The sequence below is a fragment of the Anoplophora glabripennis genome, unplaced genomic scaffold (genome assembly GCF_000390285.2).
Source record: "Anoplophora glabripennis isolate ALB-LARVAE unplaced genomic scaffold, Agla_2.0 scaffold134, whole genome shotgun sequence".
Classification (NCBI taxonomy): Eukaryota; Metazoa; Arthropoda; class Insecta; order Coleoptera; family Cerambycidae; genus Anoplophora; species Anoplophora glabripennis.
The window spans coordinates 322,978-346,495 of NW_019416384.1; the positions used below are offsets into that span (position 1 = coordinate 322,978).

Consider the following 23,518-nt stretch of genomic DNA (forward strand, 5'->3'; position numbering starts at 1 on the left):
AATAATTTTTTTCCCAATTTACTATATTTTAATTTTCAAACATCATTATTTTTTACTTATTACACGTATATATTATATTTCATTCATTTTACTACCCACAACATTTGAGCAATGTTTTATCTACTGTTTGTTCACAAATGGATATATATGTATTTGCGTTTTAATTGTTCTGTAAGTATTTTTATCCGACAGTATTTTACAGACAGCTGACATGTTGATATTTATCGTTTTCGAGATAATACTCGACAAAAATTTTAATACGGTAGTATTAGGCAATGCACTTACATATAAAATAATACTGAAATAAATACACGTCACAAAAGTCAACATGGTTATGTGGGAATTTTTAAATTGTAACCTGTTAAATTTGAACTCGATCATCTTAAAATGTTCATACTAAAATTACTAATATACTTACTCGAGGTTTAGACCAAGAAATAAAGGTGAAAAATCATGGAGAACCAGTAAAAATTACTGGGCGTGAATTTATTGTTGGAAAGTCTTGGGAATGACAATACAAGAGGGGTCTCATCAAATGGGTCATGAAAAAAGTATAGCGTCGTTGTTTTTTATCAACAAATAAGTCAAAAATTCGTAATTTTTCATTCTACGCGTTATTGTGAAAAAACTATTAATCTTAGCAAAAAAGTTCAACAGACAATTTGATCTAGAGAAACTCATCTTTAAAATGAGACTTTATAAGTTAGAATTGCTTTATAAACAAAAAAGTTATTGCAACATTGAACGGAAAAATAGTTTTTTTACAGTAACGCGTAGAACGAAAAATGACGAATTTTTGACCTATTTGTTGATAAAAAACAATGACGCTATACTTTTTTCATGACCCATTTGATGAGACGCATCTTATATTATCATTCCCAACACTTTCCAAATAAATTTCAAAATGTTTCCTTTCCTGGTCTAGTTATAGATAAAAATAAGGCTTGTAGATTGCTACCTCATTTTATGAATTCCTTAATACAAGCGTAATTATAAGAATCGAGCTAACAAATATTTAGCGTGATATACTGACTTAAAAATATATCGTAACCCTTCAGTCCGCTTCAGGTGTTTTAAATTTACGTTTTCAAATGCGTAATTATCCTTTATGTGTCTAAAAGAATCCACGTCTTGAGTAAAATGCAGATACGGATCTATCTTGTTCTCAAGTACCTATAGATAGGATTCATTGAATCGTTTCAGTATTTACTTATAGTCTGATATTTGCTTGTATCAAAAAAATATTTTCTGGATTATCATCCACTTACTCAACCAACCAGACGCCAGATTGTTATAAATACAGAGTCTGCACTCAAGTCGAACGTCAGTAGGTTTCAGGTTAATCAGTGAAACTTAGCCCAGTTGCAGGCAAGTACCATTCTAAAAATACACTGAGAAACATTATTATATTTTCGTTTTATTGTCAAGGTGTTATTAGCTAATTTAACTTTTCCTTGATCGATTTCCCTTCCAGATCCGTCACCATGAAAATAATTTTGTGTCTAGCCCTGGTAGCCGCCTCCTACGCTCTACCCAGCGTAGAGGTGCACCCGCTCTCAGACGAATTCATCGACATCATCAACAGCAAGCAGTCCACGTGGACTGCTGGAAGGAACTTCCACGTCAACACGTCCTTGGACCATATCCGTGGATTGGTCGGTGTTATTAAAACATCCGTGAAGACTTTGCCCGTCAGGGGACACGAAGTGGGCAGCAGAGAAACCATCCCCGAGACGTTCGACGCCCGCGAGCAATGGGCCGACTGTGCTGCCATTATCGGCGAGATCAGGGACCAAGCTGCCTGCGGATCTTGTTGGGTACGTATTCGAACACAAACGTAGACAAAATCTAGACGCTTGCTGAAATTCATGGCTACGAAGAGATCTAAATTTGCTGCCATTCGCTTTTTATGTCGATTTATGTTGGTTGTATATTATAAAATCTAGATTCTTTTATACATTAGATTCTAGATTTATTCGAAAAACGGGTCATTTTCGGGTCATTAATATTTTAAATGTAAAATTGACTTGTTAATTAAACGTATTTCTTCTGCAGTTTACTTTATTTATGTATTAACAGTAGATTCTGGGAATTTGAACGATTTTAGAAGCCTAAATTTAAAAAATATTTCATTTACTTTTGAATTAAATTTTTAAATTTTGAAAAAAATCGCCCTTTTTCAAAATATTTCAAAAACTAACAAAGTTATAAAAAAGATGATCGTATAAGAAATTGTAGGTTTTTTCTTACTGAACAATTTGCATTTTTTAAAATTTTTGTAGGACAAAATTTGACTGAATTATGACTGTTAGAAGCTCAAAACTAAGCTCCAAGACTGCCTTTCCTGAGCCCTTTTAGCTTACAAATCTAAAAAACGAAGGGCTCAAAAAACTGCAAATCACAGAATTTAAAGTGCTTTAAATTCCCTATAAAATGGTTTTTTGAGTAAATTTATAACTTTAAAATTGCAAAAGTTATGTAAAAAAATTAATCGCATTTTTTCGGTGCGGGTAAATTACTATCATCTTTGTGTATTTTGGAGCATTTGTGAATTGATTTGAGTTAATATTTCAATAATATTTATAATATTTGATATTAATTTAATAAAAAAATATTAAGAATAAATTCAATAAGATTTAAAAAAAAAATTATATCATACTCACATATAATTTTTAGGACATTTTTCTATAAGGGGTAGGTTTTTTTATGAGGGGTAGGTCTTCCATGAGGGTTTTTTGGGTGGCTGAAAAGTTGCAATAAAATTTTAATAAAAAAATAATAATAAAAAATTTAATTAAATAAAAATTAATCCTTTAAATGTAAAAGAGAGGAAAGGAACATTATTGTTATTATTTTTTGTTTAAATTTAATCTAATTTTAATAAAAAAATAATAATAAAAAATTTAATTAAATAAAAATTAATCCTTTAAATGGAAAAGAGAGGAAAGGAAAATTATTATTATTATTTTTTGTTTAAATTACTATGAAATTGACCAAAGTGGGATTAATTCAAGAGCGATTTTCTCAGAAACCGTTAAAGATAACGATTTGAAACAAGAGTACCTTTTTAACGTAAAACAGTTCGGGAAAACGGAATTTGCTGTCCAATTTGTTAAAAAGTCAAAGATGAAAAAGTTACACACGCAAAGTACCAAGGGCCCCCCCGTACCCACCCCAATGGACCTTGTGGAAATAAATGGATTAGTCCATCAAATTGCTCATCAAAATTTAGCTGTGTATACCAAATTTCATTCATTTATCACAACGCGATTGAGAGATATTGCAAAAAAATGATTTCCATTCCTCCCTCTTCAATGGGTCCCTGTGCCCTTAGGAAGCATTTCCGGACCCATGTTCATATGAACTTTTTTACTTAGTTTTGATCATAGAATCGGCCTGTTCAGGGTTGGCAGCTAATTATGAGACACCCTGTATATGCATACCATTAAAACATCTCAAGCTTTCAATAATATTTTATTTTACTATAAGGGACGGTTTTTAAGGGTTGCAACTTTGTAATGAGTCGTAAGCTTTCTAATGAATAACAAAAGAAATGCAACACATTGTGAATGCACCAAAAGAATATTTTAAACTGTTAAAAACTTTTTTTTTCAATTTTTTTGGCCATGGAAGAGTGGATTTTAAGGATTTTTAAGGGTTGAAAAGTAATTAAATTTCATAAATTATATTAAAAAACATGAAAGGAACTTTACCCAACATATTTGAACATGAATTGAATCTTTAAAATACGTAAACCTGCGATTTTTGCATTTTCTTCGTACAAGGGTCGTTTTCACCCCCAAATAGAAAAAAGCACACATCTAGACAATATAACTTTTGAAGCGGGGGGTCAGATGAGCTTGTATGCAAATTTTCAGGAAAATCCATGGTATCCGAAAAAATTGGGAGCCTTTACCTTATCTTCGCCTTCAATGAAAGGACTAAAAATATTGTTGATAGCTACAACTTTGTTATTTATTTCTTAAGCTGCATTCCAATAAATTAAGGAAACTGAAAGACGAATTATATATGAACGGCTATTTCTGCACAGGCTTTCGGCGCCGTTGAAGCGATGAGTGACCGAATCTGCATCCATTCCAACGGCGAAAAAAAAATATCCGTATCAGCTCAAGACCTGCTCACTTGCTGCGCAACATGCGGCTACGGTTGCAATGGCGGATATCTCGAATCCTCCTGGAAATACTGGGCTGAGAGCGGTATCACAACCGGTGGATTATACGGAGAGACAGAGGCAAGTTTCTACTGACAATCTGCAGCCGAAAGAACACTGATAAATCCTATATATCGTTACAGGGCTGCAAAGCTTATTCCATCGAACCATGCGCTCACCACGTCGACGATTCCGTCAGGCCGGCTTGCACTGATATCGTCCGAACACCGGCTTGCGTCCAACAGTGCGACTCCGACGAACTCAATTACAAGGACGAGCTTACTTTCGGCAGAAAGGACAGCATTTATCGGGTCCCCGATGACGAGGCCCAAATCCAACTGGAGATCTTGACGAATGGGCCCGTAGAAGCGGCCTTTGACGTATACGAGGATTTCTTTTCATACAAGAGCGGTGCGTATTTAGTTTTTTTTTATATCATTTGATTTTATACAGGGTGTCCGGTAAGTACCTCCTAATCTCTCGGGAGTGTATAGGGGATGTCAAAATAAAACTAGTCCTTCCTATAATTTTTTACCCTGTATATTTTAATAAAATTTTCGTACGTTGTATTACACATGGAGCTCTACGATTTGATGCTAAAATCAACTTTTTGCTATTATCAGGTGTCCAGAAACGGACTGGCCCTATCACAATTTTTCTCAAAATTTTGACAGAAGTAATTTTATCAAACTGAAAATATTATTATTAGATACTCTGAAGGTTTTTCTTTAAAAATGGTACTCTTTATTTATTTCGAAAAAATGAACGGTTTGCGAGATAAATCGGTTTTGAAAAAAATTGGTAACAAAAACAACAATTAAAATTTATTTTTTTTACATATTATTTCATGCATTTAATTTCTTTAACTTTATCAAGTCCAGAAATCTTTGAACGGGTTGGCTATACTTTATGAGCAAGTAGTGACCAATTAAAAATAACATTTGAAAAATAACTTACTTACAAGACATGCAACAAAGAACATTCAACAATGAACAAAGGTACCTAAATGTTACTTCGGTAGATGTTCAAAATGAGCACCCCGTACTTCAATGCACTTTCTAATCCTACGAATGTTTTCCCGGTGCACTTGAAATAATATTCCGTGATTATTGCGGAGATGGTCACAGTTCTGTGTTAGCCTCAGCAGAAGTTCCTCTCTACTATTTACGGGTGTTGAATAAACGTTATTTTTTAAATGACCCCACAGAAAAAAGTCTAATGGGTTTAGGTCGGGCGACCTAGGTGGCCATAATACAGGTCCGCCTCGACCTATCCATCGATCACCAAAAACATTCGTCAGATGTTGACGTACTAAACGATCAAAGTGGGGTGGTGCACCGTCATGCATGTACCACATTTCAGTTCTTATTTGAAGGGGCACTTCTTCTAACAAAATATTTAGATTTTCCTCTAAAAATTGCAAATAAAGAGCACCATTAAGTCTTTGCTCCAGAATAAATGGACCAATCAAATGATTCCCGATAATGCCAGCCCACACATTCACCATAAACCTTTGTTGGTAGCGAGTTTGAACTAAAGCGTGAGGGTTTTCTTCATCCCAGACATGTAGATTATGCGAATTAATTATGCCGTCTCTTGTAAAACCTGCTTCATCGGTGAACAAAATAGATGTACCAAAATTATGATTCCGAATATGATGCTGTAAAAACCAATTGGCGTATTGAAGTCTTTTTGGATAATCATCTGGAGACATAGCATGTACTTTTTGGATGTGGTACGGGTAAAGCAATTGTTCTTTCAGAGTTTCATGTACAGCCCATTTTGTAACATTGTTTTGCGCCGCAAGCTTCCTTATGCTATTTGAAGGATTATTAGCAACGTCTTCCAATATTTGTTCCTCTACATGAGGGTCTCGTACTCTCCTCGGGGCTCCTGCTCCACCACGGCGTGGCAAAAAGCTTCCTAAATAAAGGATTCGGAAGAAATTAGTTTCACTAACGTTTTTCACTATTTTTTTTTACCTGTTTCTCTTAAACTACGATCAACTCTTTCAAAAGTTTTTGGACTCGGCAAATGTCGACCCGGAAACCTTTCCTCATAAAGTCTTCTTGCCTCCACGGAGTTGCATAATGCTTCCCCATAAATTAGGTGCATATCAGCATATTCTGCACAGGAATATTCTTCCATTTTTAAATGTTATTTCTAACGGCTTAAAACGAATACCACAATAAAATTGAATTTTTATTCTGTCACGCGCCTTTGACAAGTACTTTAAAATCAACAGGGTCTAACAACGAAAACAATAGAAAAGAACTCCATGGAGACAAGAGCAATAATAATTTGTAGATGTATTTTGGTCATAGATGTTGATTTTACAAGAAACGGCATTATTCATTCCCTTAATTCACCACCAGTAAATGTTTATGGTGAATCTGTAGGCTGGCACTAGCGGGAATGATTTTATTGTAAAAAAATAAATTTTAATTGTTGTTGTATTTGTTACCAATTTTTTTCAAAACCGATTTATCTCGCAAACCGTTCATTTTTTCGAAATAAATAAAGAGTACCATTTTTAAAGAAAAACCTTCAGAGTATCTAATAATAATATTTTCAGTTTGATAAAATTACTTCTGTCAAAATTTTGAGAAAAATTGTGATAGGGCCAGTCCGTTTCTGGACACCTGATAATAGCAAAAAGTTGATTTTAGCATCAAATCGTAGAGCTCCATGTGTAATACAACGTACGAAAATTTTATTAAAATATACAGGGTGGTTTCAAAGTTATAACCCTAAACGTTAATTTCTAGGTACCCCTTTGACCCCCCATAACTCCGTTATGGGGCACATTAGGAAAAAAAATTATAGGAAGGACTAGTTTTATTTTGACCTCCCCTAAACACTCCCGAGAGATTAGGATGTACTTACCGGACACCCTGTATACCTACAATAAGTTTCTCCATTAGAATCGATAGTGAAATTAGGAACGTGAAGGAAACAAACAAAATTACTTGGATTCTAATCATTTATGAACGCTTTGTAGTAGTTTAAATGTCTTTTCCTTGACTCTACCGATTCTTTTCTTTGGGATATCCTTCAACTTAAACATGAACTCAAGTATATCCTGTTCTTAGTTTCCTTTAAGATATAAGTAGTTCATTCCAATTACCGTTTTGTTTCAGGTGTATACCAAAAAGTAGCAGGGAAAGCCGTAGGTGGACACGCCATAAAGATCCTGGGTTGGGGTGTGGAGAATGATACACCCTACTGGTTGGTAGCCAACTCCTGGAACACCGATTGGGGCGAAAAAGGATACTTCAAGATCCTCCGTGGGTCTGACCACGTTGGCATTGAATCCGAAATTGTTGCCGGCCTGCCGCAATTGTAAAATATGTGATCATTTAATTTTTTTGTTTAAAATAGACTGAGAAATATATGAAAGTTTCCAAAATATTGTTAATTAATAATTATTTTTTGCTAAAACCTATTTATTTAATTGAGTACTCGTGCCACAGTGAAAATAAAAAGGAATTAAAAAAATTAGCTTTGCCTGCACTGTTGTGAAATAGTTTATAAATAATAAGCCTTGTAAGATTTGTATTTTTCATTTCACATCTAACACTATAATTATTTTTGTGAAATTTTTTATTACTTTTTGCTTGAGTATAGTCTTTCCGATATCAATTGATAGTATGTACCAGGTTCGGTCGCTGACTCGGCGTTGAAATATTTGAGAAACTTGTTCCCATATTTATTTAGCCATACCTATAAACAGATTTGGTCGGACTAAACGTAGAGGTGATAGAAATGTATACGCTCAATTGAAGAAAGCGAGCGCGGGCAAAGGAAAACGATCACAGTTGCATTGGGCTACTGGGCAATAAATCACAGCCGACAAGTGGTTGATAAATTGCCCAGCAGTGCAGTGCAGCAATCCGGAATTTGGGAAAATTATAATTTATTTATAAAAACCTATCCCAATAGGAGTGGATAGTTAAGATAAATGAATAACCTTGTACGTAGCGATTTTATTTCGATTAAAATTAATTTTAACCAAATTAACGAAAGATAATAATGTGCCGATAGGATAATATACAGAACGTAATTTAAGGAATCGTCGTATGAAAAGGCTTACTTACTTTATTCGATAAACACTTTTAGATCCTACCTATTTAATTTTATAAAATTTAAACAGGAGCTTCCAATTTTCTTTCTAAAAAAAAATCATTAAAGAAATAAATCGAATTCCACTGAATATAAAGTTATTAAAGAAAAAAGGGAATGAAGCTTGTAGAGATGTAGAGTGTCGTTCTTTCAGTGAACATATTTCATATTTCAAATAGGATGCCTACGGAGAAAATCTTGTAACATCCACACAAATTTCTAAATAAGGATTTATTTATCAAACATATTCGACTCTTCATCTTTTACTTCAAAATACATTTATTTTTTATTCCTGGAAATGAAGTATCATATTTTGATTTACACTTTGTTCGTCAATAGATATCTAATTGCTTTGTAATTGTTCTACGAGTATCCACATCCGACAATTGCTTTGTAGACAACTAACGTCTGGAAACACCACGTTTTTTTTTATCATTTTGTACATACGAATGCATGTACCTACGTACTTATTTAATAAATAAAACTGCAATTAGCAATGTTAGACAGTATGCATGTACAAAAATCGCAAGTAAAAATCAGAAGTTATGGATCCTTTTATACAGGGTGTCCCATTTTTATTCTGAAAAAAATCGGGAAGAGGTAAATCCGATAAAATTAAATGGACTTTGCTATATTTCGAAATCTGAACTTTTTCCGAAATACAGGGTGTTGAAGTTAATTTTTTTTTCATTTTTTGTTAATATTTCTTAGAGTTATAAACCGATTGTTCTCAAATTTTGTGTGGTGAATGCCTCAGTGCACTAGTTCGACAGAAAAAGCAGTGGCTTCCTTATCTAAGAAATGTTGAAGTGCATTCCTGGCTAATTGAATACTATCTGTGATTACTGACAATGATCGTTTTTTTTTAAGTTGGAAAAAATTAAAACATTTAAAATTCTTTTTTGTTTAACTAATTTCAGTGGAGAATATTTAAAAAATGAAAATAAAGTGCTCGACAAATTATTAACAATTTGCTACATTGTAGGTCATTTTGAATTAAATTGGATATACAACTGACTATATACCAATATAGAAAAAAATAAGTAATTTCCAATTGAACATTTTGTCACTCACCAAAATAAATACACTATTTTATGTAAAATCAAAAATGAAATGTTTCTCGTCTCGTTCACTCTAACCATGGGCATATAAATACAATTTTTTATATGCATAGTGCGAATATCGTAAAAAAGATTCAGAAAAATTTCACTTTTGGGGTGCCTGGTGACATAACACGTTAAAAAATAGAAATAGGCTATTTTGGAAATTTGGCGAAGGGCAGCACTGCTCCATAATCCGGTCCTGAGAACACAGATACGGATCTATCTTAGTCCCAAGTACCTATTGATACGAACCCTTCAGTATTTACTTACAGTGATAATTGCTTGTATCAAGAATTTTTTTTCTGAATTATCAACCACTTATTCATCCAACTACACGTCAGATCTATAAATTGAGACTCTGCACCTAAGTTGACATTCAGTAGGTTTCAGGTTAATCAGTGAAACCTAGCTCAGTTTACCCACTGTAGCAGAAGAGTGGTAAGTATAAGTTTGTACACATTCCGTGAAAAATTATCTCATCATCAGACCATAATTTTTATTTAATTTCCCTTCCAGATCCATCACTATGAAAATATTGTTGTGTCTAGCTCTGGTGGCCGCCTCCTACGCCCTACCCAGCGTAGAGGTGCACCCGCTCTCAGACGAATTCATCGACATCATCAACAGCAAGCAGTCCACGTGGACTGCTGGAAGGAACTTCCACGTCAACACGTCCTTGGATTATATCCGTGGATTGTCGGGCGTCATCAGGACATCCGTGAAGACTTTGCCCGTCAGGGTTCACGAAGTGGGCGGCAGAGAAACCATCCCCGAGTCCTTCGACGCCCGCGAACAATGGTCCGATTGTGCTGCCATCATCGGGGCGATCAGGGACCAAGGTTCCTGCGGGTCTTGTTGGGTATGTGGGCCAGGAAAAAGAGCTGGGAAATGACAATTTCGCGACTTTCTGTTTCGGCAAGCTGAATTTATCACTCTAGAAGCTAAATGTTATGTACAATAATTTCCACAGTCATAAAAATGTGGGGATTATTGTTTACAGGGTGGTTAATTGTATAATTTTTTCGAAAATTCACGTTTTTCGCTTATAACTTTTTTCCGTTCATTTCCACGAGAAAACAGTAAGGTACTTTTTTATCGTGAAAAAAATCAGTGCGATTGTGGAAGATGCTTGGGATCGTCCAGGCTAATAACACAGACCAACAAAATTTAACTTTTATTTTGGAAGCAAGAAACTTGAATATATATTTCCGAAGGATTAAAGTGCGCTGAATCCGAATCTGGCAGCAGAATTGCTTTATCACGTCAGGTTTTTGAGATATCCTAACCTAAAAGTGAGAAAAACACTGTTTTTCGTCATATTTGAGGTTATGTAGTAATGCCATCTATTCTTTTTCAAAAAACTAATACATTGAATCTAAGGCTCCCTCCTTCGAATGCCGTTGAGTTTGCTCAAATATCTTTTTTTTTTTCGTTGAGATATCACATGCTGAAATTTTTAAGTTTCTCAGTTTCTTAATATGCAAAAACCTACTAAGGATCCCTTAGACGTCAAGCAGTCGATTGCAATTCCAGAAACTTCGTACCCATACGGTTTGTGGGTTTGGAGTTGGTGGGCTTGGAGTTTGTAGGTTCGGGTTTTGTGGCATTGCAGTTTGTGGGTTTAGAGATTGTAGGTTTGGGGTTTGTGGGTTTGTGGATTTGGAGTTTGTGAGTTTGAGTTCGTATGTATTTAAGGTTTCTGAGTATGAACTGTTTGACGTCTAAGGGATTCTTAGTAGATTTTCGCATATTAAGAAACTAAGAAACTTAGAAATTTCAACATGTGATATCTTCGATATCGCATTCGAAAGAGGGAGCCTTGTCCTTTTAAGTTATATGTATTTTTTTTTAAAGAATACTACATTACTACATAACCTCAAATATGAAAAAAAAAAAACAGTGTTTTTTGCACTTTTATGTTAAGATATCTCAAAAAGCAGAAGTGATAGAGCAATTCTGCGACCAGATTCGGATTCAGCGCACCAAAATCCTTCGGGANGGTAACAAATAAGCTCCTTGCGGTTTCCGCCATGTCTGAATTAGCCTATAATGCAATATTATCTTCAACGGTGAAACTACATTTACAATAAAAATGTGATGTTTCATGGGCCTTCTTTTGGTATTTTTTGATTTTCAAATGAAAATACGAGTAATAACATTTTATTATTCAAAATTATTTGTTATTATTACTACAAAACTATCTACTTAACTGGGATATTAAACCCGGATTTAGTAACAGTTACGGAACACCTACAACAACGATGATAATAATAGTACAAAAGGAAAATTAAATAAAAATTGTAATAGAATTTGATACATTCATTTTGCAGTAGGAATTTTTGAGCAAGTAATGAATTATTGAAATGGATTTTACTAGAAAACGGTTCATGCTATTAAAACCTAACAAGAGTACCTTTTTTATGCAAAACATGATAAATTTTTATATTTTCGGTTTAGGAAGTAGAAAAAGTTGCGTACAAAAAGAAAATTGTAAAATTTGCCCCATGATTCCGCATTTTCTAAGACTCCTGTAGCAAATTTTTATTTGTATATTATACCGATTATTAAGCATATAAATAGTAATACAACCCCAATATTTCGTTATTTAATATTAAACCGTTATGAAGTTATGAAATAAAAACTGCTCTCTGAGTTTTTTCACAGGTTTTCATCATATTTACANATTCTTAGTAGATTTTCGCATATTAAGAAACTAAGAAACTTAGAAATTTCAACATGTGATATCTTCGATATCGCATTCGAAAGAGGGAGCCTTGTCCTTTTAAGTTATATGTATTTTTTTTTAAAGAATACTACATTACTACATAACCTCAAATATGAAAAAAAAAAAACAGTGTTTTTTGCACTTTTATGTTAAGATATCTCAAAAAGCAGAAGTGATAGAGCAATTCTGCGACCAGATTCGGATTCAGCGCACCAAAATCCTTCGGGAATGCATATTAGTGTGTCTTCTTCTTGACCCTTGTTGACCTGTGTAATTAGTTAATTTGTTTATAAGGCCATAACTTGTAAACTATTCAACTTAACCGATTCCAGATTTCGTGTGAGTTATTACACAGTGATAAGGTAGGAGAGGATGCGATGCCAAAACGTTCTGGTAATAATAACGCAGTTTATAAATGTGAATTTACGTTAAAATTATACAATTAACCACCCTGTAAACAATCTTCCTCCCATTTTTATGACTGTGGAAACTAATATGCTATTGTGCATAATATTCAGCATCTATAGAGATAAATTCAGCTCGCCGAAACAAAATGTCGCGAATGGTCATTTTCATTTCATTTTTTGTACAGGCTCTCGGTGCCGTCGAAGCAATGAGCGACAGAATCTGCATCCACTCCAACGGCCAAAAGAAAGTACTCGTATCAGCTCAAGACCTGTTCACATGCTGCACAACTTGCGGTGTGGGCTGCAATGGCGGATTACTCGGACCCGCCTGGATTTNATGAGCGACAGAATCTGCATCCACTCCAACGGCCAAAAGAAAGTACTCGTATCAGCTCAAGACCTGTTCACATGCTGCACAACTTGCGGTGTGGGCTGCAATGGCGGATTACTCGGACCCGCCTGGATTTATTGGGCTGAGAACGGTATCACCACCGGGGGACTATACGGAGAGACACAGGCAAGTTCCCACAGAAAATGTGTAGCTGAAAGAACACGTGTAAATCCTAAATACCATTACAGGGCTGCAAAGCTTATTCCATCGAACCGTGCGCTCACCACGTCGACGATTCCGTCAGGCCGGCATGTACTGCTTACGTCAACACACCGGCTTGCGTCAGAGAGTGCGATTCCGACGAACTCAATTACAAGGATGAGCTCACCTTCGGTAAAAAGGACAGCATTTACCAGCTCCCCGACGACGAGACCCAAATCCAACTGGAGATAATGACGAATGGACCCGTAGAAGCCGCCATTGATGTCTACGAGGACTTCTGGTACTACAAGAGCGGTACGTATCTACATCGCATTTTATTCAGACATAATTAAAACAAAAACAATTTCGGGTAGTACATACATTTACAAAGTTTTATTGCGTTTATAAATTGTACAAAAAATGCTCTGATTCGATTATAAAAGTAAGTAGGTACATCATTATCTGTTTCAGTTTAAACCGTGCTATTTTGTTTATTTGTGCGTTAATTGTGAAGCTATAGTCCAATCACTGAAGGCGAAAATAAAGTAAAAGCTCCCAATTTTTTTGGATAGCATGGATTTTCCTGAAAATTTGCATACAAGCTCATCTGACTCACCACTTCAAAAGTTATATTGGCTAGATGTGTGCTTTTTTCTATTTGGGGGTGAAAACTACCCTTGTACGAAAAAAATGCGAAAATCGCAGATTTACGTATTTTAAAGATTCAATTCATGTTCAAATATGTTGGGTAAAGTTCCTTTCATGTTTTTTTATATAATTTATGAAATTTAATTACTTTTCAACCCTTAAAAATCCTTAAAAACTAACCTTCCATGGCCAAAAAATTAGAAAAAAAAGTTTTTAACAGTTTAAAATATTCTTTTGGTGCATTCACAATGTATTGCATTTCTTTTGTTATTCATTAGAAAGCTTACGACTCATTACAAAGTTNGCGCTTTGACAGATGACGTTTAAGTTCATTTGCTATACGCTACGCCCTACGTCCAAATTTTCAGAACCAACTTGACCACGTTTTTATTTGAACGCTCGTTATATAAATTTATTGAATTTATTTTTATTTGTAAGTGAATACTTTGTAAAGACTTTAACAGTAACACAAAGTCTTACGTCGTTTGACCCGTATTGTCCTCCTGTAACGATGCCTGTCCGAGTCCAATAGGTCCATGCAGAGTCGACAAATCCTCCGTAGCAGCCCAGACCGCACATGAATCCGCAGCAAGACAACAGATCTTCAGCCGAAACTGACACTTGCTTTGTACCGTTGGAATGAATGCAGATCCTGTCGGTCATCGCTTCGACAGCTCCAAAGGCCTAAGAATGATATTCAGTAATTGCCGACTCTAATGTACTATTACTAGGTATATGTGATTCTTTTCCACGACTATATCTATTTAGTTAGATTCGATAATTATTAAGTTTGTCTTTAAAACTTCAATTTAGAATTAAACTTGGCAATATTTCGTTTTTAGGCTATTAACTCAACCTGATGCAGCTTAACTTACCCAGCAAGACCCGCAAGAAGCCTGGTCCCTGATTTCCCCGATGGAGGGACAGTCCCCCCAGTGCACGCGGGCGTCGAAAAAATTGGAAATTGTTTCTCTCCCGCTCACATCATGTGACTTGACTGGCAAAGTCCTGTTCGTGTTTCTTAACGCCCCGTATAAGCCGCGAAGTTGAGAAATCGAGTCTACGTGGAAGTTTCTTCCGGCTTTCCATGTAGACTGCCTGCTGTTGATGATGTCCACGAATTCGTCCGACAAGGGGTCCACTTTGGAGGCGGCGGGCAGAGCGTACGAAATTGCGAAGAGGGTTGTACAAAACGCGATTTTCATGTTGACGGATCTAAAAGCGAATGTAGATATACCTACAATACATCTAATTAAATATTTAAACAACGCGTGATCTAATTACTTACCTGAATAGTACCTATTAGGCACACTATAAGTTAAAAATTGTTCTGATAAAACTCTTAAGATCAAATCTAGACTTCTTAAAGTAAATTGCGAATTCCATTATAATTAAATTACCTACACAACAAGTTGGGGATTTCCATTTTTTTCAATAAACTTTCTCAATACGTTTCCGTTTTATCAGTTGAATGTAAATATTGACAGGTTTATTCTATTATTTCCCGCTTTCGATCACATTTACTCCTTGTTTGTTTCGTACATCTGAACCTACATTTTTTCATTTTAAATGTAATCCACGAACAACTTAAAATTTTAATTTTTTTCAGTGAGATTTATTTGGTTAGGCAAAAATAACCCCTGACTGATACATTTGGCGCAAGGGTGTATTTTACTACTTTTTTTTTTAATTTTTTAGCAGGTGGTAAAATACCCAAAAAATAAAAATATACAGTGTGTCTACTTAAGTTGGAACCATATGGAAAACCTTTTTATTATTGGTTTTATGAAAAAAAGTTATTCTTCATAAAAAGTTCTGCATAGTCTAAAATCTAAAATGCAATCTTCAGTTATCAAAATTTCCCAGTTATATACGAGGTATATCAGATATTATGAATTTTGCTCAAGAATAAAGTACCCTTATTTTTGACAATACAGAAGAGTGTTATAAAGAAAAGTTATTTTTAATTAAAAGTTATTTTCAAATATGCAGTTACAGCTTTAGCATGAAGATTCGGGTTTTGTGATTATTTACGTTTTACATTATAAATTATTTGTATTATTATTATAATTAAATTGTAAGGTTATTCATAAACATTAACAAATAGAAAAGTTATCGTATTTTTAACAAATAAAAGAGATAAATACAAATAATTTATAATGTAAAATATAAATAATCACAAAACCTGAATCTTTATGCTAAATGGCTGTAATTGCATATTTGAAAATAACTTAATTACTGTCACTTATTGTTATAACATTCCTCAAACTAATTCATATCAAAAATTCAGGCAAGTTGACCAAAATTTCGATTTAAAGGCTTATTTAATTGGACTATAAGCTCAGACATTATTAGGAGACTTTTTTGTGGGGATTTTAAAATATAGTCGTATTACCTGCGACGCCTACCAACAATACTGACGTAAAATTCTTGTTTTTGTTACGGACCCCAACCATCATTGTATATTTGACAGACTATGACTATGTAGTCTAGATTTTTTTTCTAGTTTTATAATAAGGTTGAGTTTTTGAAAACCCTACTCTTATTACGGAATTCAAAGAAATTTTTTAACAAAAAAGACAAATCTTACATAACTCAAATACGATTTTAACTTGAAGAAGAAAGAGCTAGATAATTAAAACGAAAAAAGATAGGTCAAATTTGCCATAAAATTCTGCAATTTCTTCGACACTGTATTTCTCAAAAGAATAAAAGAGATCTTAAAGTGTGTTTCGAAAAACGAGCACTCGATATTAACTTATATTAGAGAAATGATAATTATATTCACAAATATTCTGATTTATCATTTCAAAATATTAATACTTATACTTACTTTTTACTGCGAAGACTGGAAACCACAACAATTTTTAATTTTTGATGCAATTCAAATAAAAATCTATACTTGTTTGCGACCGATAGATAAAGTAAAAACAAGTATCTGAGCTGGCATAACAATTTAAAGGGTACTCGAGGACCAGCAGTCGATTAAAATCTTTAAAAATATTTCAGAATAGATTATCAGCATAAGCATATTGTCTGTAGTACTTAGTCATTCTAAAATTGTCAATAGATTTTTTTTTATCAATGATTACTAATACACATAGAATTCAAATTGAAAATTTACAAAATATCGTCATTTTGTTTGATTATGAATATATAATAAAATGTTTGGACACCCCGTAAAATATATACATTTTTAAATATAAATTTAAATTTTTTCTTTATAATGACGTACAATTTTTTTTCGTCACACTGTAGAGTGGTGACGTCATATATTTTTTAAATGGGATTGTATAAATTTTTTTGCACGTTCTAATTGATTGTTTTATTCTCTTTCCAACCATATGAAATTTGTATGCCTTTGCGTAACGAAATTTTTGATAAAAAATGAGAAAACATTCGTTTACGGTGCTCGCTTTCTACAACATATGAAATAGAAGGCGCTGGAAATACAATTTTGCATGGTACCGCTACCTGTCACATATCGGTTTGTCTGTAATTGTTGGCACCTTTCAAGTTTAACTTGTAACAAAATGAATGATTGATGAATCTAATTACAAGAGAATTTGGAAGAATTTACAGTTATTTAGTATGTTCATATTCATATTACATATTTTCTAACAAGACGGTGCACCTTCATATAACGTTAAATTAAATGCGAATTATGTAGTAGGTATCGAAAGAAATGCACATCAATTTGAACAGTACTTTTAAATTTCATTACTCATTTTACATTTTTTGTTTGTATTTCATATTGTACTGTACAATTTTTTGTTTATTAATGGATTTTGGACTGATAAGAAATGATGAATGTATGTTCATTATTACAGTAGGTAATTTACCCCGGAAACATTAGATAACGCAGAACTCAATCTCTTTGTTTTAACTTGCTCTATTAACACACTAGATTTACAACAAACAGGTATGTACCAGAAAAATCAATAATGTAGAATGTAGGTAAGTGTAAGCAAATATTGTATCAGTACTCTCGATTCTATATTCAGTAATTACCGGTTAATTGTTATTGCATGGCAAATATTAGTAATACACAAAATAAACAATAGAAATTATATAACATCGTTGTCTATGCCACCATAATGCGAAAATAACAAATTAAGTAATAGTGATGAATTAAAGAATGTTTAAAAATTGAAGTCGTTTTCTAACGACTAAACATAAATAATGAAATTACAAAACATTTGGAAATTTGACACTTCACAAATTATTCATTGTCATGCAAAAAGAAAGCTTACCGTTGATCCACAGCCAACGTGACCAAGTCCCTCGAGGAATTCCTACCATTTGCTGTCACATTAACTCGCGAAACGCGAAATTGGTAGTTTACAATTGATTCCCCAGAAGATTGAACCTAATGACTCAAATCCAAGTCGCCTCTTCGAAGAAAGCATTTAGGGCCTCAACACTCGAAGAATACGTCGATAGCGTGAATTACCGAATATTGCCCGAGATACACGTCTCTGGCTCAACTCATCAATCAACGGATATCAACGAATTTTATCAAGTTGATCGCGGCGATCAACAGAAAACTCCGATTAGTCACTTTTAGTCATTGTCACTAACACTCTTTCATCACTAAACCACTGTGGATGTCTGATTAGACTTAATGAATCCTGAAATAAAAATATTATATTAGACTTTTGAATACACGATTACTTTCTTTTGCATCTGCTGGTAGTGTACGCATGATTAATGTTGTGATTATACTGTTATACGAAACAAAAGTAGCAAGCAAAAATTATAATAGACCGAAAATTTGACTGCGTATACCATGGTGTCATACAGAGGGTAGAAATACCAGTAATACGCCCAAAATTCTAAAAAACAAGTCACGTGCGAGTTGGTTAAAATAACTACTAAAGCTTTGCATGTAAAAAAACGAAAACCACGCTACATGTTTTATGAAATGCAGACAAAAAAGTCAACACAAATATTCTGCAAACAAATTGTATGTGCGATATATAATACGATTTAGCTAGCTAGACTTTCATTTTAGCGGAGTAAAAACCAGTCTCTNGTTTTTTTTCCCGTTACGTCATTAAGGTAGTTCGATACATCTCTTGCGGGGCAGGCGGTGCGGGAGGAAAGCCTATGCTTATACCCGGTAGTTTCGTTGTGGTACCAACCTTACGTAAATTAATTTGAGTGAACTAAATATAATATATACGAATGAAATTTATACAACACACATTAGCTTGCATATATTTTTCGTGTTTAATGCACGGCAATTAACTTTTTATTTGAATAAATGTGTCTATTTATTCATTTAAGAACTTGTAAAATGATGGGTGAAATCTGGCAACATTGCCCTGGCGTGGTGGTAAAAGTTGGGTCAACTGTCATTACTGTCAACTGTGCTTTGCGCGTTTTCCGTAAACATGAATGAACATACAAGATACAAGGGAAAAGTAATGATTGAAGAGCAATATAATATGCGCAGTAAACAGAATGTGGATTGATGAGAAAAAAGTAAAATGTCCAAACCGAGAATCCATATGATAACTGTCAAGAAGCTCAGTGTGTGATAGTGAGACGACCCCTTGTGAAAATTGAAATTGAAATTGAAAATTATGATGGAACATCTATACTGTTCGTTTTGCAAAGAGATACTTTCAATTTTTGTTTCAAATTGTTATTATATTGCATTAGATCACGAAAAATTTATTTAATATTAATTATTACTACATATGTCTTCGACAGCAATAATTTTAGTCTATAATCGAGCTATTCAAATATAGCACGTTAAATACAGCGTACAGTGTTGCCATATTTACTTTCATTAGATCAGATGTTTGTTCAAATTTGCCACAACGCAACGGTATATATTCATTCCATTATCTCAATAATTACATTGTAAGTGCATATTTTTATTGTTTTAAAATGTTTAGTAATATTTAATTCTTTAATTACAATGTTATTTTTCTGATCCTAACCATTTTTAAGAGCAATATTCACGTTTGATTTTTTTTTTCCCAACTCGCATAAGAGCCTGTGTAAAAGAGCATAATTTTTAACAAAAAAAAAAGCAATCTCTTTGCTATTTAATTACCTTCATTTTTGCTTATGTTCAATTTTTTGATAAAATTTGTAGTTTTGAGATATTCGCGAAAAATGGCTCAAAAACATGCATTTTTTTTGGCTAAAAACGAACATGTTTAGGCGCAAATAACTCAAAAAGTATTGACTGTACAAAAAATTCTTATAGAACATTTTTTGCTTAGAATTTATTTTTAATAAAAAAATTCCCACTCTCCAAAAGGGGTGGAATCCACCCCTAGGGTAAAAGCACACATCGGCACTATACAACTTTTGCTTCTTGGGATATTCCCTGGCTACAGTTCAAATTTCACGTCAATCCATTCCATCCTGGACTACTAAACGAACTCAACGAATTTGATGTTGGACAGGCACACTAATTATTATCACTAATACATGGTTTCAATCGCGTCTATCTATCTTAAATCAGTCGATATAACTCTAGGTGTTGCCCTGTAATTGTCACGTTGTCTCCTTCAAAAGAAATTTGATGTTAAGCCCTCTTGTCGGTATTTATATTTGCTGTGCATCTAGAGGCCCGAATAAAATAACAAGCAACTTATTACGACTATCGTCTTGTTGCAGGTGTATACCAGAACGTAGCAGGAAATCCTGTCAGTGCACACGCCATAAAGATCCTGGGTTGGGGCGTGGAGAATGATACACCCTACTGGTTGGTTGCCAACTCCTGGAACACCGATTGGGGTGACAACGGATACTTCAAGATCCTCCGTGGATCCGACCACGTAGGAATCGAATCCGACGTTGTCGCCGGCCTGCCCCAATTGTAAAATAAGTGATATATTTTTTTTAATTTTAAAACCACAAATATAATAAAGGTTTAAAAATATTGTATGTAAATATTTTCTATCGCGTTTTTTTTTTATTTAATTGGGTATTTCTGCTAAACTGCGAAGAAAAAGTAATAAGAAAGAATCGATTAAGAAGTTGGTTTTATAAACTTAATTTTATCCGATACCGAAAGAGTTGGTAATTGTTCCCGATTTCGCTCTAAAGACCAAGACAAAAGCTTATAAAATCAAGTCCCTGATTGAATTTATTATCCCTAGTGATTATTTATTTAATAATTAAAGGAAAAAGTAACTATCAAAGTAATATCATTTGAGTTAGTTCATCAATAAACCGCATCTATAGCTGCTGTAAAAAACTATAAATACAAAGCCTCAAACAAACATATTTACTTTATCTGCCTCAAATTTAAAACGTGCCTACGTAAACGTTTTCTATTTTTTTTATAGATGCTATTATATTCGTCACATTTATATAAAATTATGCGCTTTGGATATATCTACAATAAACATTCCATAAATTTAAGGTAGAAATCATGTGATAGTGTGATAGATAGTGTGTGTGATAGTCCATAATGTGCAGTCTGCTATATGTGATGTGTGATGCGATATGTGGCGTGTGATAATAATGCAGATGAAACATCCTACTCCGGAATTAGATTTTTAAAGTATGTTATCCTAATAATATTTTGTTGGAGAAAGAATTTTGTTTTTGTAACAACAAAAAAATAAACTATAAAATATTTGTTTTAGAAAATACCGCCACAAGACCTCAAACATTTGATGGAAATTTTATTAATCACTTTTAAGCGACTATAGAACGGGACTCAAATTTTTCTGCTCGTCATTATGAAGTAAAATATAAAGCTATTTGTCGGAAATGCGTATATACAGGGTGTTTCAGAAAGACCTCCCGTAAATTCAGGGGGTGATAGTACGACAAAAAAAAAGATTATTTTTTTTATGAACTATATGTTAATCTCCTCCAGTTTTCGAGATACAGAGCGACCAAATAAAATTTTTTAAATAGAATTTCTACGAAAATTTCCAAACGGTGCGAAATATTTTTATGAAATTTGGAATTCCGAGGTTTTTAAGGACGACGAATACACTGGTCTAATTATTTTTTGTATATTTTATAGAGGGCGCTACTTACGCTACATTCCTATTACATTTTAGGTTCTAATTTTTTTGAGGTTAGGTTTTTACCATTCGCGCTCCAATTTTCAATGTACAATTTTATTTTCTAAAAATATTGTACTCTTGTTAGAACTTCCTAATGTGGACGGTTTTCGAGAAAAAAGGCTTTTAATTGAACTCTTACAATATTACGGTGGAGAAAATAAGTGACTTTTCTCAAAGTAGGCTTATGTCAAAACTTATTGGTGGATGTCGCATACATTCTCAGTAATATTGTAAACTCTAATTAACTTTATATCAAAATTTTAGTGACTGTTAGTGACTGTAATTAGTTAGTAATGACTAATTACAGTCACTAAAATTTTGTTATAAAGTTAATTAGAGTTTAAAATATTACTGAGAATAGATGCGTTGTTTATGAGACATCCATCAAGTTTTGACGTAAGCCTACTTAGAGAAAAGTTACACTTTCTTCACCGTAATATTGTAAGAGTTCAATTAAAAGCCTTTTTTCTCGAAAACCGTCCACATTAGGAAGTTCTAACAAGAGTACATTATATTGAGAAAATAAAATTGTACATTGGAAATTGGAGCCCGAATGGTAAAAAACCTAACCTTAAAAAAATTAGAACTTAAAATGAACTCTATGAAATATCCAAAAAATAATTAGATCATTATTTGGCGTCCTTAAAACCCCCGGAATACCAAATTTCATAAAAATATTTAGCACCGTTTGGAAATTTTCGTAAAAATTCTATTTAAAAAATTTTATTTTATCGCTCTGTATCTCGAAAACATGGTTCGTAAGACAAAAAAATTCTTATATTTTGTCGTACTATCACTCCCTGAATTTACGGGAGGTATTTCTGAAACGCCCTGTATTATGAAAATAATAGTAAGAGTTGTTTTGTTTCTAAACATTTCTTGATGATAGCCCAACCATGTTTATTTGATAAAACCGTTAGATTTTTGTATTTTTTATTTGCAAATAAATTAAATAGTTTTAATATATCATTAAAAAGATAACTAAAGTCGATTTTCTAAATAAATAAATAAATAAAAGACGAAGGTAAGTGTTAATTCTCATTTAAGTGACACCTAAATAACAAACTAAAATGACTAGTAGTAAATACATTTCATGTAGACAAGAACCGTAAAGCTTCTAGTCATATTCAATACAAGAACATGTGTTACAATTTCGGTATTCCAGCGACGACCTCCGATTCAATCTTAACATGGTCGACTCCTCGAAGGATCTTAAAGAACCCATTATCACCCCATTCCTCACCCCAAGAATTGGCTGCGATCCAATAGGGCGTGTCGTTCTCCAAACCCCAGCCAAAGATTTTCACAGCGTGACCTCCAAGTTGGCTCCCTTCTACGTTCTGGTACACGCCTAAAAAATCACACACATAATATACAGGGTGGTTTCTCTGTCCCTTTTCTATAAAAGAACTTGAATGTCGCGCGGAGATATTTTTTATTTGTGAAAAGCACTTGTCTTCTTTAATTCTGATCGATCAAGCCGTTTCCGAGAAATTCAAGGTTACGTACCACTCTTATAGGACAAGAAATCCTCGTACACATCGAACGTCGCTTCCACGGGTCCATTCGTCATTATCTCCAATTGGATTTGATCCTCGTCGGATGGTACGTAATAAGCGGTTTCACCGAAAGTCAGTTCGCTTTTGTAAGACATAGATGGCGCGTCGCAAGTAAAGACGCACACCGGCGTGAATATATCCTCACATGCCGGTTTCGACGAGTATTCGTTGTTATGCGAGCAAGGGGCTAGGGAATACGGTTT

The 23,518-nt window shown here is 33.8% G+C and overlaps 3 protein-coding genes across 3 annotated transcripts; 2 read left to right on the top strand and 1 right to left on the bottom strand.

The window, feature by feature from the left end:
* Positions 1–1,262: 1,262 nt before the first annotated feature.
* On the top strand, positions 1,263–7,611 carry LOC108903839 (cathepsin B). The gene is made up of 5 exons (XM_018706154.1): positions 1,263–1,368; positions 1,475–1,817; positions 4,052–4,252; positions 4,315–4,582; positions 7,312–7,611. Exons 2-5 carry the CDS (start codon positions 1,485–1,487, stop codon positions 7,515–7,517), a joined length of 1,008 nt encoding a protein of 335 aa, XP_018561670.1. The 5' UTR covers positions 1,263–1,368; positions 1,475–1,484; the 3' UTR covers positions 7,518–7,611.
* A 2,097-nt stretch (positions 7,612–9,708) lies between these two features.
* LOC108903776 (cathepsin B-like) lies at positions 9,709–20,625 on the top strand. The gene is made up of 6 exons (XM_023454380.1): positions 9,709–9,834; positions 9,913–10,255; positions 12,714–12,782; positions 12,905–13,045; positions 13,108–13,375; positions 20,348–20,625. Exons 2-6 carry the CDS (start codon positions 9,923–9,925, stop codon positions 20,551–20,553), a joined length of 1,017 nt encoding a protein of 338 aa, XP_023310148.1. The 5' UTR covers positions 9,709–9,834; positions 9,913–9,922; the 3' UTR covers positions 20,554–20,625.
* Positions 20,626–22,781: 2,156 nt separating this feature from the next.
* LOC108903795 (cathepsin B) lies at positions 22,782–23,518 on the bottom strand. The gene is made up of 2 exons (XM_018706093.1): positions 23,266–23,518; positions 22,782–23,107 (listed from the first exon to the last, which is right to left on the bottom strand). The coding sequence occupies exons 1-2, from the start codon at positions 23,408–23,410 to the stop codon at positions 22,902–22,904; spliced, it is 351 nt and encodes a 116-aa protein (XP_018561609.1). The 5' UTR covers positions 23,411–23,518; the 3' UTR covers positions 22,782–22,901.